This window comes from Tamandua tetradactyla, chromosome 7 (assembly GCF_023851605.1).
Source record: "Tamandua tetradactyla isolate mTamTet1 chromosome 7, mTamTet1.pri, whole genome shotgun sequence".
In the NCBI taxonomy this organism is placed as follows: Eukaryota; Metazoa; Chordata; class Mammalia; order Pilosa; family Myrmecophagidae; genus Tamandua; species Tamandua tetradactyla.
In genome coordinates, this window is record NC_135333.1 from 49507579 (window position 1) to 49519939 (window position 12361).

Genomic DNA, 12361 nt, shown 5'->3' on the forward strand with positions numbered 1-12361 from the left:
TTTTGGAGCTCCAATAGCTGGGAGAGGAATTAGTTGCCTCCTAGGATGCTTGCTTCCTACAGACCCAGCAAGGATTGGCTTTCCTCTCCTCTAGCCATTCAACTTTGAAATTCTGATGAGTTCGGTCCAAAGTCTCCTTCTCTTTTTCTCTGAACTCTCCAGCTGGGTTAAATCTTACCTCTTTCCAAGGCTACAAACACCATTTACATGCTGATGGATCAACATTTACATATCAAGCTCCAAAATGTGTTTTATCAAGTGCCTTAAGCGGGTAACATCCTGCAGGCACTGGAAAATTAACATTTTCAAAGTTGAACTCATCTCCAAACTAGTTTCCCTTCCAGAGTAGCATCACTACCCACCCAGTTTCCCAAAATTAGAAATCTGGAGGTCATCTGAAGGTTCTCTCCTTTACCCCTCCAACAACACATTGAATCATGTCTAATCCATTTCCCCCCACAATTTTCCATTCCCACTGAGTTAGTACAAAGACCCTCATCTCCAGTGTAGTGCAATAATCTCCTAACTAGAAACCTGGCCCCACCCTCTCTTCTGGGAGAGTATTCTCCCAACATTGTCACCAGAGCTGAACTTCTAGAAAAACAAAAAACCAAATCTGACAAATCCTGCAGACTACGGTATAAACACCAAATTCCTCAGCAGGACAGGCAAGTCTTCAAATAGTGCCCTACTTCTGTTGCATCACTCTCCCCCCAATCTTTTTTTAGTTGTGAAATTTTGCTCAAATGTAAAAATGACCCAAATGCAAGATCAGTTTTAAAAGGGGAGAGGTTATGGCATCAGTATCCTCTTGGGAATCTTGATTCTGGCGGTGGGGATTGTGCATCTGTCTTCCAAGGTGAGTCAGAGGCTAACTCAGGTATGTCAGACAATGGGTCATGCCCAACCACCTCATCTTACAAAAGTCTAACGATTAACATAGAAGAACCCAGGCTTACTGTTCTTTCCCAATTTATCCTAGGAGAATGGAGAAATGGCACAAAGAGAGGATACTACAGGAGCCCAGTGGCTCCTGGTGTCTCAGCTTGCATAATAAATGCAAACACTGTAGAACTGCCAGCCAGGAATTTAAAAACTGAAAGGGCATCTGCACAGCCTGCAAACCTGACGCAACATAAAGCACAATTCAGTTACCAGACACATTTCCCATCAAAATTAATATTCAGGGGCGGTACGACGGTGGCTCAGTGGCAGAGTTCTTGCCTGCCATGCAGGAGACCCGGTTCGATTCCCGGAGCCTGCCCATGTAAAAAAAATAAAATAAAATAAAATAAAAAATAATATTCAGGCAATGCTGAACCTCTCTAGAAAAGTTTAGTTGGTCTTTCTCTACACACCTCCCTTTTAAAGGAAGTCCTAGAAGATGCAGCAATAATGCACTTCCCTTTCGTTCTAATCAGCTCATCAGAAATTTGAAAACGTGAAATAAGTTAAAACCTGAAATAAGTTATCATCCAAGTTCTTCAACTGACGTGCATTCACACTCAGTGTTAGGCTGCCATGTTTACGGCAGCCTAACACGTGAAGAACAAACAATGTAGCTTAATCCTTGACTTTTTACCCAGCACACTAAACTCGAGAAACGCTGCAGGGCGTGTGCCTGTTTCACCTGGGTTCAGGTTAACCCCTGAACCGAGCTGTGCAAAAAGATGGGGGACAGGATCGAAGTCCTCATCTGTCCAGGGCGCCGTGGGGGTTTCACAGTCTATCATCGCCGCAAGAGCGGCTTTTCCCCGCTCCCACTCTCCTTTTCAAAGTTGTTTCCTGATCCCCTTCCCCTCGTACAAAGGAACCGAGGCGCCCGGGAAGCAGGTATAGCGCGGGGAGGTGCGCGCTGGTGGCCTCAACGCCCAGGGAAGGAGGAGATCGGCACAAGAAAAGCGCGTCCCGCCGCGGCCCCCGCGGTTCGCAACTTTTGAAATCCATCCTTTTGCATCCTGCAACGGATGCGGCCTCGTCTCGCGTTTGCAACCCCCGCCCTCCCCCGAGACCAATCACCGCAGCTCTCAACTCCGTGCAGCGCCCCCGCCCTCCGGGCCGCGCAGGCCCCGCGCGCTGCCGGCCCTTAAAGGGAGGGCGCGCCCTTAAGGCTCCTCGCGCGCCGGCAAGCAGAGCGGGCGGCCCGGACCCGCAGGGCGCGGAGAGCGGCCAAGGCCCAGGCCAGGGATCCGGGTCCACGTCTCTCCCCCCTCGCCCGCGCTGCGCCCGCGCGGCCAGTCCCCCGGTCCGTCTCTTCCCCCGCCCGCCCGCCTGCCCAGCGGCCGCGGCGCTTTGGTTCCGGCGGCGCCCGGGCGCCCGGCCCGGTGCATTGTGGGAGCGCCGTCTCCCGAGGAGGAGGAGGAGGAGGAGGCGGAAGGCGAGCCGGTAAGCGCGGGCGGGGGGGCAGGCTTAAAGGGAACGTTCGTCTGCCGCCCACCGCGGGCCTGCCGGCCCCCGGCTGCCCGCCTCGCCGCCGCAGTGCACTGGGCGCGTCTCGGTCGCGTGGGGGGCGCAGCGCGGGGCTTGGCGGGGCCGCTTTAAAAAGAAGCGCCGCCCGCGCGCCCGCCCGCCCTCCCGCGCGCGCCGGGGCTGGAGGGGTGCAGACCGGCGGCGGCGCATGGGTTAATTTTTTCACCCGCCGACATTTTTGTGCGGCGGCCGCGGCGGCCCGCGCGCGCTCTGGGGGCCCGGCCGGGTCCCGGGCGTCCTCTCCCCAGCGCGCGTCCAGGGCCTCCCACCACCACCCCCTCCTCGGCTGAATCGGGCGCCCCCCCTCGCCCCCCAACTCTTCCCCGCCGCGGGCTGGGGTCCTGCCGCGCCCCTCTGTGGAACCACCCGGGTCCCGGCCCTGGGGCGTCCCCTTCCGAGTGGGCCCAGACCCCCTTGGGGCTGCCCGGGTTCGGGCGGTGGAGCCTTTCCTCCACCCCCGTGGGGCGGCCCGGGTCCCGTCCGTGGAACGATCCGCATTCCCTCTTCCCGATAGAAGCACCCACATCCCCAGGAGCGCCTCCTCCCGGGTGGGAGTACTCCCCGTCTCTTGGAGCGCCCCTTTTTCCTGGTTGGAGCACCCTCTGTTCCCAGGACTACCCCTCCTGTGTTGAGACACCGCTGTTCCCCAGGAACGCCCCGCCTCCAGGGATGGAGCGGCCCGGGTCCCGCTGTACCCCTCGGCCCTGTTCACAAAGAGCGTGGCCGCGCCTGACCGCCCCTCCCGGCGGCGCCTGAGTGAGATTTAAGGTGTCCCGGGCCGTCCCCTGCCGCGCTTAATGGAGGGTGCCCGACCTGCGTCCACGTCGCGGCGCCCACCCCGGCGCTTGTGTCCGGGGCCCAGGGGCGCGGGTAGGTGGGCCCCGGGCTGCAGGCGGCGTGTCCCCTCCCCACCCCCGGACCCTTACTCCGGGTGGCGCACCCGGCGCTGCTCCGCGCGTTTAAACGCAGTGTAAACGTGACCGGAGAGGGACGGGTTAAACGTTATTTTAAATATTCATGTCATTGTTTTAAAGTTGTAAACATGTGGCTTCTTGGTTGGCGTTAACTGCGTGTTATGGTGCAAATATACGCCCCCCCCCCTTCATTAATTACTCACTTTTCCCAACCCCTCCAAAAATGTAAGAATTTATTTTTAAAAAATTTTTGGTAGGAATGTGCGTCTGTGTTCTTTTTCTATTTAGGGCTTTAAAATTCCTGAGTTCCTTCTTGGCTTAAGGAATCTTTAGCCCCCTTAAAAATATGGAAATATGTAAATTACTTTGAAAAGAAAGTTAGTTGCCTTTATCCCAAATTCCCCCTCCCCGCCTTTAAAATTTTTGTTTGTTTGTTTTTTGGATAGGAATTGGAGGTAGGAAAATAACTGGATGTCTTGAGTTGGATTTTTCCCTGATGGCAAGGCATTTTGTGAGGAAAGGATTTTGTTGTTTTTGTTCCAAACTCTTCCAAGTCAAAAGTGCTATTCAGACTTTTCCTCATTCTAAAATGGCTTCAAAATTCCCACCTCTTTAATTTGCTTTGCTTGCCTTCTGCCCTCTTTTTTGAACAGGTTGGATTCTTTTATTCGTGTTTGAAGGTTTACCCCTGTACAGTTGCAGGTTTCAGATTGAAGTCATTGCCCATCCCAAACATGTTTTTGTAAGGGTTTGGATTGCTGCCCAAGCTGTGGCATTGTGAGATTATTTTAGATGAGTGATGTGCTTCCCAAGGGATTGAAATCTCTAAATGGGAATTATGTTCTTAATCATAAATTTTATAAGGAAAACTGACCCTAAAAACTTGGGGTGTCTGTAATTCTATGCCCAATAAAGCATCAATCTGGAGGTATGTAAACCCTGGGAGCACGTGTGAGTTTTTGCTTTAGTTCCAAAGGCTTCCAGCTTAGAAAGGTTTGTTCCAGAAACTTATGCAGGTACCTATGCATAAATGCTAGTGATTCAGTGTGGTTTAGTTTACTTTGTTCCTTCTGCAGTGAAATAGTAATGAACGGTAGCATAGTGTGTCAATGATATGCGTGTACTAGTGTCAGGCGGGAATGCTTGCTTTCTAGGAAACAGCACTGCATTAAAATGTCAGAGGAACTTTCCCAGTGCTCTCGTGAAGAAAATGGACTGTACAATGTTAAGCAACTGTTCCAGTTTTCATGTTGTATTCTTTAATGAGGTCTCTTGTTAGTTTTGGGTTATGTTGTATACCTCTGGCTCAGAGTAAAATCATTTGTTGCTAAAATTGGATTTGGCATCATGACTGATATCAAATACATTTGCATCTTTTTTTTCTGCAAGGTTTCTATTAGGCATTTTACTTTTCCATATGAAGTAGCAGAAGCTAGTGAAAGTTTTTCTAGTCACTTTAGCTAGGAACTCTAATTTAGCAACCACAGTGCATCCACGTTAACAGACAAGTGACTAGAAGTTCTGTTCTAATGCCGTGTGCTAGGAAAACCTTTGGGACATATTCAAGATGACACTGTGTCAAGTAAGCCTGTTGGCCCCTAGTTCTTTCTGTGGAGCCACAGCTCGAACACTCCAGAACTTTTTTTCTTTAGAGGATGTCTGTGATGGTGTAGTCACTTAAAATGATTTATTCTGGCTTATGCTTTACTGATGGACAAGGTATCTTGACCCCAACTCAGTTTCCCTGTGATTTCAGACCTTTTATTTTTCACTCCAATGTATTCTCTTGATTCTTGGCAGGTACGCATCAGAATTCTTAGATTGACGTCTTTCTGTTTTGGTAATACCTAGGTGGATCCGTAAAGAAACCTGCAGACTAGGAGAGGGAGGGGAAGGCGCCAAACGTGAGGTGTGTGCCCTTGAGAACCATGTCGGTACGGGAATCCTTTAACCCAGAAAGTCATGAATTGGACAAGAGCTTCCGGCTGACCAGGTTCACTGAGCTGAAGGGCACGGGCTGCAAAGTGCCCCAAGATGTCTTACAGAAATTGCTGGAATCCTTGCAAGAGAATCACTTCCAAGAAGATGAGCAGTTCCTGGGAGCGGTTATGCCGAGGCTCGGTACGTAAACCTTCGGCACCTTTAACACTTCCATGGGGAAAGCAGTTGGTTACCGTGAAACCAGCTAATGCGCCAGTGACCAGACCCATTTCCTCCCGTGGATTTTTTACTTTTTAAAAAAATTTCTGTGAGAAGGAGTCAAACAGCAAAGCAATGATAACTGTGTTATGTTATTGTAACTTCTTTGAACTAAGGAACAGAAAAACATTCAGAAATGCATTCTAGCAATTTTTAAACTATTATGTGTTGGGGCGATTATATTACAGTAAAAACACTTTTATTAGATTGGGAATTTTCTAGTTAGCTGAGGATTAAGCAGAAACTTCTTTATGCCTTTGTCCTAAGTCTCTAAAATGTTTCCATTCTCTTCATTGCCCTAGGAAAGGTGACACTTTAAGCATTGTTGTACGGAACTGGGAGAGCAATGATTGGGTGGGTGGAATGGGGAAGGGGAAGCTTAGGAGGGAGCTCTGCAATATATTGTTTGAATGAAACACCCCCACTCCCCCACCCCCCAAAAAAAGAGAAAAAAAGAAATACTACTCCAGACACAGAAAGGAAGTGGCAGACTAGAATGAATCTGTACTGGCCCCCAGGACAGCATCTGCAGTGGTTTAAGAGAAAACCAAATTCCTGGTATAGTTAGTGGGGTGTCTTTTCCCAAATAGAAGGGTCAGAAAGAAATTGTGGGCTATTGGGATATTGTTTACTAGCTTTTATTGTGTGGCTTGCTAATAAATGCATGATGCAAGGCTGAGATGACTTTGCCTTTGAGTTTGATGAGTATTCTGGGAGTTTGGATATTATGTAATTCCGTTTTCCTTTTATTGCCTTTACTTTGCCCATCATTTTGTCATAGAGGCCTATCTTATACACTGATTTTAAGCCCAGGACACAGCTTTCTTCCCTGATGTATAAAGCAAAGTGGCTTTGGTTGGGAGGGAGGGACATTTAGACCCCATACTCCAGTGGCTGATGTCTAAGCTGAGAAGTATTTTGTGAGTAAGTTGGGTTAAATGTCAGCTTATTTGTCAAGAAATCAGAATATGCCAAGAAAGCTCTTAGATAACTTTGCAGAGGAGAATAAGCAAAAACTAATGAAATAATATCTTAAGGATAAAGTAATGAGTCTGTTCCAAAGGTCCCCGCCCCGTTGATCTCTGAGCAGTGGGGCATGCCAGGCACCACTGCGTGTGCTGTTAGGGGTGGGGTCATTCGCTCCAAACAGCAGTCCCAGGGAGTTCAGGGAGTTTAGATAGCCCTCTCCGGGTCACATACCTGGGGCAGGCCTTGGTGTGGGGCCTGCCCTGCCCACCTCCACACACTGTTTGTCATCTGGTTGCTCAGTCCAGCTATGTTAGAAGTAGGTGAGGAGCTACTTTCGCCCTAACTCTTAGTGGTAAAAGGTGCAGCTGTCTGACAGCAGGGAAGGAGACAGAAAAATGGCTTTTTAAATGCAGATATGAAAACTCAGAGGTACAGCCTGGTCAAGGTACGGCTTTTGAGAAATAAATGAAAGCTGTGCCTCTTTTCTCAGGAAAATGCATATCTGCAAAATTTTGTATCCATGACATCCTCTAAGGTAGACAGACCCCAGATTACAGCAGGGGTGCTGAAGGAAGCTGATACAGAGGTGGTCTAGCAGCCAGTGCTGTGCTTGTGGTAGGATCCACCTTACAGGACCCTCTTGAGCCCCCATGTCCTAATCTAAAATGACCGTAATAGTGGACCCTGACAGCTTTTAACTCTGTTTCACGTGTATTAGATGTATCGTGACCAAAGAAATGTTAAAATAAGTGTGACTTAGAGCACCATACATATGGCACCTGGTACTTTGAGAAATGGTGGTAGTCTTATGTGGGGTTTTTCTGGCTGGATAGTTTCAGTCTTGCCCCAAACCAAAACCTCCCAGGATTCCCCATTGCTATTGACATGTAAACCGTTTGGTCTGATGCTAAGGCTTCCTGCTCTGGCACTATCCTTTGTTCCCACTGGCCCTCTCTCTGGAGTGCTGTTCTCTGTTTGGAAACCCTAGTTTTTCAGGTCCCGTAGCTCATCTCTGTTGCTCACTCCCTCCTCTCTCTTCCTTGAACTTTGGTGGATGATTTGTAAACTCAGTCACCATATACCAGTGCTGTCCAAAAGACATGTTGTGAGCCACATGTGTAATTTTAAACTGACATGTGTAAATTTGAATTTTAAAATTTACATGAGAAAAAAGTAAAAAGAATCAGGTGAAATTAATTCTAATATATTTTATTTAACCCAATATATTAAAAAACTTTTTAATGGGTAACTAATGCAAAACACTGTTAATGAGATGTTCTTTTTTTATTCTGTATTAAGTGTTCAAATCTGGTGTGCACTTCACAGTCGCAGTGCCTCTCAGTTGGAAATGGCCACATTTCCTGTGCCCACCAGTGTGAATGTCTGTGGCTACCTTAATTGGACAGTGCCTCTGTAGCTCCATCCTAGTAGACAGTTGTGTCATGATGCGAAAGTGGAAACATGGATGTTACGAGCTTCTTTCAGCCGTCGGAACATGGTCAGCTGTCATCAGTGAAAATGCTCTGATGAAAGGACTGGCCAAGTATACATAGAAATCAGATGCTTCACAAATCATCTGCATTTCATGTGGATTTTAAATAACCCAGAATAGAAATGTTTGAAACTAATATTCAGCACCTATTTTTTTAAATTAAAATGTTGTTTTTATTAGCAAAACTGGGTTTACAGAACAATCGTACATAAAGCACAGGGTTCCAATATACCACACCACCACCACTTGGCATTAGTATGGAAAACTTTTTACAAGAGATAATGCTTTACTTGTAATTCTACTATTGTTTAACAGTAGTTATATTTGTTACAATTGATGAAAGATTATTCAAGTAGTATAGTTACTATTGTCCGTAGTTTACATAGGGGTATTTTTTCCCATATTCCCAATCTATTTTTTTCATACATGTTTTGATTTTGTTACTCATCTGCCCATACACTGGATAAAAGGGAGTATTAGTCACAAGGTTTTTACAATCGCATGATCACATGATAAAAGCTTTATAATTATGCAGTCATTATCAAAGATCAGGGCTACTGGATTACAGTTCAGAAATGTATTAGTTTGTTAAGCTGCTGGAATGCAATATACCAAAAATGGATCAGTTTTTATGAAGGGAATTTAATGAGTTATAATTTACAGTACTAAGGCCCTGAAAGTGTCCAAATTAAGCCACCAACAAGAGGTCACCTTAGCTTAAGAAAGGCTGATGGCATCCAGAAGACCTCTTGTCAGCTGGAAAAGCATGTGATTGGTTTCTGCTAGTCCCTTGCTCCTGGACTCTGTTGCTTTCAGCTTCTGTGGTTTCCTCTCTCAGCATCTTTGGGCCTTCACTTAGCTCCTCTGAGACACAACTATGGGTTCTGGCTTGATTAACATCTCATGGGGAGAGATGATGTCTCCTGGGCTCTGTCCGTATCTAGGCATTAGCACTCCAATTATCACCAAACATCCATGACTCTGTCAGCTCTGAAGCACTGTCCCCCAAGTGTCTGCATCAGCTTTGTCTTTTCTCCAAAAGTTTCCCCTTTTAAAGGACTGTAGTAAACTAATCTAGGCCTACTTTGAATAGGTGGGGTCACATCTCCATCTCAGCAAAGGTCATACCTACATTGGATGTGCCATACCTTGGTGGAGATAATCTAATCAAAAGCTTATGCCCCACGAGATTGGATCAGGATTAAGATACGGTTTTTCTGGGGTACGTAATAGATTCAAACTGGCACAATTTCAGGCATTTCCTAGTGACTATTCTGATATACTAGAAACTAAAAAGAACTACCTATATAATGAGTCATAGGCACAATCATTTGTTAAACCCTAATTTCTCAGTTATACCTCCTCCCTCTCATTTGATCATTCTCGCGGTCTTCAGGGATATCTGGACAATGACCATTTTAACTTCTTCATACTGAAAGGGATACTGACTTTATGAGGTAGAGGAATGAAATGGATGATGTTCTGGTAGACTGGTACCTCTGGGTTTAAGATCTTATCTGGCATAGAAACAGTTTGAAGGTTTCTTAAGTTTCTGAAAAAATAAATAGGTAAAATTTTTGTGGAGTCTTAGAGTCCAGGGTATTCTTTAGCGTTTTCAGGAATGCCGTTGTTTGGGGCTTGGCATACTGTTGCAATTTGCAATATCTGACTGAAGCTTCCTTAAGAGTAACTTCCAGAATGACCTCTTAACTCTATTTGAAATTTCTTAGCCATGGAAACTTTGTTTAATTTCTTTCCTGGCTCATCCCTGGGAGTCATGGCCCACATTGCCAGGGAGGCTTGCATCCCTGGGAGTCATGTCTCATGTAGGGAGGAGAGTATTGAGTTTTTTTACAGAGTTGGCTTAGAGTGAGAGGCTACATTTAAGCAACAAAAGGGGTCCTCTGGTAGTGACTCTTAGGCATTTTAATAATAAGTAGGCTTAGCTTTGCCATGGCAGAAATAAGTTTCACAAGTGCAGGCTTTAAGATCCAGGGCTTGGCTTATTAAATTGGGAGTCCCTAATACTTGAGAGAATATCAGGAATTCCCCCAGTGGGGAAGTTTAGCAGTTCACCACTCTTCCCCAGTCCCTCAAGGGGACTTTGCAAATACTCATTTTCTGCCCCAAATACTGCAGAGTGTATCAACATATTACATTGACATGTACAGAATAACAAGATGTAATTCCCTATACTAGATTCCATGTAACTAAGTTGTTTAGATAAACTGACCAGAAAGGTTAAATTAGATAGTGTGCTACAGAAAATTAAGATTTTGGACAAAATAAACATTTCTTACTTTGGTCTCACACCGAAGTTGAAGTTTTAAAATACAAACAATATCATCTTTTTAACAGTTGCTGTGTGGAGTAATGCTGACTTTCAGAGCTCAGCACCAATTTTTAAATGTCTCTTTCAACAGTCCTGTCATTTAAATGAAAGCCCACAGGAAAGAAAACTCTGCTGATTTCCTAAGGAAGTAGTAATATACTCAGAATACCAGTTGTGGAAATTATTGATTCAAGGAGAATCCACATGAATCACAGCGTGATTCTTATCTTAGATCCACTTATGTGCTGGAGAGCTCTGGACTGAAGCTTTCAAGAAGCTGTGGACAGGTGATCTGTCTGGGTGAACAGCCCCAAATGCTCCTAAGACAAATGAAAACTGACTGCTAAGGAAGTGGGTGTGCCATTCTTTCACATTTGTGAGACTTGTGCTCTGAAGCTCAATTCTCAGTTTCCTAACTAGATCTTCTAAGAGTTTCTGCTTTGCCATCTCATTTAGTTAAAAAAATATATATCAGCCTGTCTTTAGGGTATGCAGTTTTTTATTAAACTACAAGAATATGAAAACAAATGAGCCTGCATGGTCTGTTGCCCTGCTAGACAAGTCACTGAGATAGCGGTGGCCCTGCAGTGTTGCCTGCCCACACACACACACTCCTTTCGGCATGATTCATATTGTGCATTTGAGACCCCAGCGTCAGAGGGTACACCCAACCCAGTGTGCTTCCTTTTGTGTTCATACTGATTCTCTGTCTGCCTCTGGATTGTTCAGTGGCAAGAAGTTCCCTAGAAGGGGCAGGACAGTCTCCTTTAAGAGGTACATGCAGCTTACTTGATGGAAAGGCCTATCTGGATTCGTAAATTGGGTTTCTGGCTGTTTTTAAATTGTGGCTGGTCTCAACTACTTCAAAACTGATTTCATGGGGAAGGAATGATTTCTCTAGCCTATTAGTTGTCTGTAATATCTTTCTAAGTGTTCAGAAGCAATTTTAATAAACTGAAATATTTTGCTCACAGGTTTGCTAGCAATTTTTTTAGTAGACAGTGAACTTTAGGCCAGTCCTTCCCTGTTCATTTTATGTTAGTAAAAGTGGCATTTATACATTTTTCCCTAGGGGAATATCACACAGTTTTAAAGTTTCCTCTTTAAAAGTGCTTTTGGGAACAAATGGGCCACAGAGGTACGAGAACATGCTAGATGGGAAATTAGGTATCCTTGCCTGGTTTTGCCACTTTCATTTTTTACTGAAATGTAGAAGTAGTAATGGCATTTTGGATGTGTACAAACTTTATAGGTTTTCTGCCGGGGAAATAGAATAATGCCTAAAGATGTACTCAAAGTAACTCAATAAAATGACCCTAGTTTACTTACACTGTTCTTCTCTTCAGAGAAGTTCTGTGTGGTCCCAGTCGCTGTTGCAGCAATATAAAGGAAAACTTTCATTCAGGTCATCATTGAAGTTTTAAAATTGTGAAATCTTGACTCTTGGTGACTAATACATTTTTACTCTTACCTTCTATCCTAAGCTAGTCACAGTTCACATTTATTTCAGTTACGCTTCTTGATAGGAAGCACATTGCATCTCCAGCAGCAGGCGGTGCCCGTAAGCACCTTACTCAAAACTGCCTTGCCCCAGCACTGTCGGTAAGCGTGCGGTGGCCCCCTGCATTGCGTGATGCTGGTCTCCGTCTCTGCAGGCATTGGGATGGACACATGCGTCATCCCTCTGAGGCACGGCGGCCTCTCCTTGGTGCAGACCACAGACTACATTTACCCTATCGTAGACGATCCTTACATGATGGTAAGTTTAACCAGCTTATGTCTGGAACTGTTTGTTCCTTTGTTTTTTTGGTTATGGTTGGGGTTCTTATGTATATGGATTTGTCTGTTCTATCATAACTGGATCATATTCCCCCCACTCCTATCTTGACACCCCCTCTCCTCATTGCAGTTGGGTATATCCCCTGCTCACCCCCGTGTGAGCACTTAATGGTGGAAGCAGGAAGTCTCTGCTTTTGTATCTAAGCT

At 45.6% G+C, this 12361-nt stretch overlaps 1 protein-coding gene across 4 annotated transcripts in view; it reads left to right on the plus strand.

Annotated features, from left to right (window-relative positions):
• Positions 1-2277: 2277 nt before the first annotated feature.
• Positions 2278-12361, plus strand: part of SEPHS1 (selenophosphate synthetase 1) — a 32683-nt gene continuing 22599 nt past the window's right edge. For 2 of the 4 annotated variants that reach the window (XM_077169394.1, XM_077169397.1), the window contains exons 1-3: positions 2278-2385; positions 5235-5504; positions 12031-12134. In XM_077169394.1, the coding sequence (XP_077025509.1) occupies positions 5312-5504; positions 12031-12134 (297 nt within the window). In that variant the 5' untranslated portion in view covers positions 2278-2385; positions 5235-5311. Of the gene's footprint in view, positions 2386-2692; positions 3340-5234; positions 5505-12030; positions 12135-12361 lie in introns of those variants that run through there. The other 2 variants (XM_077169396.1, XM_077169395.1) reach the window with 2 other exon arrangements.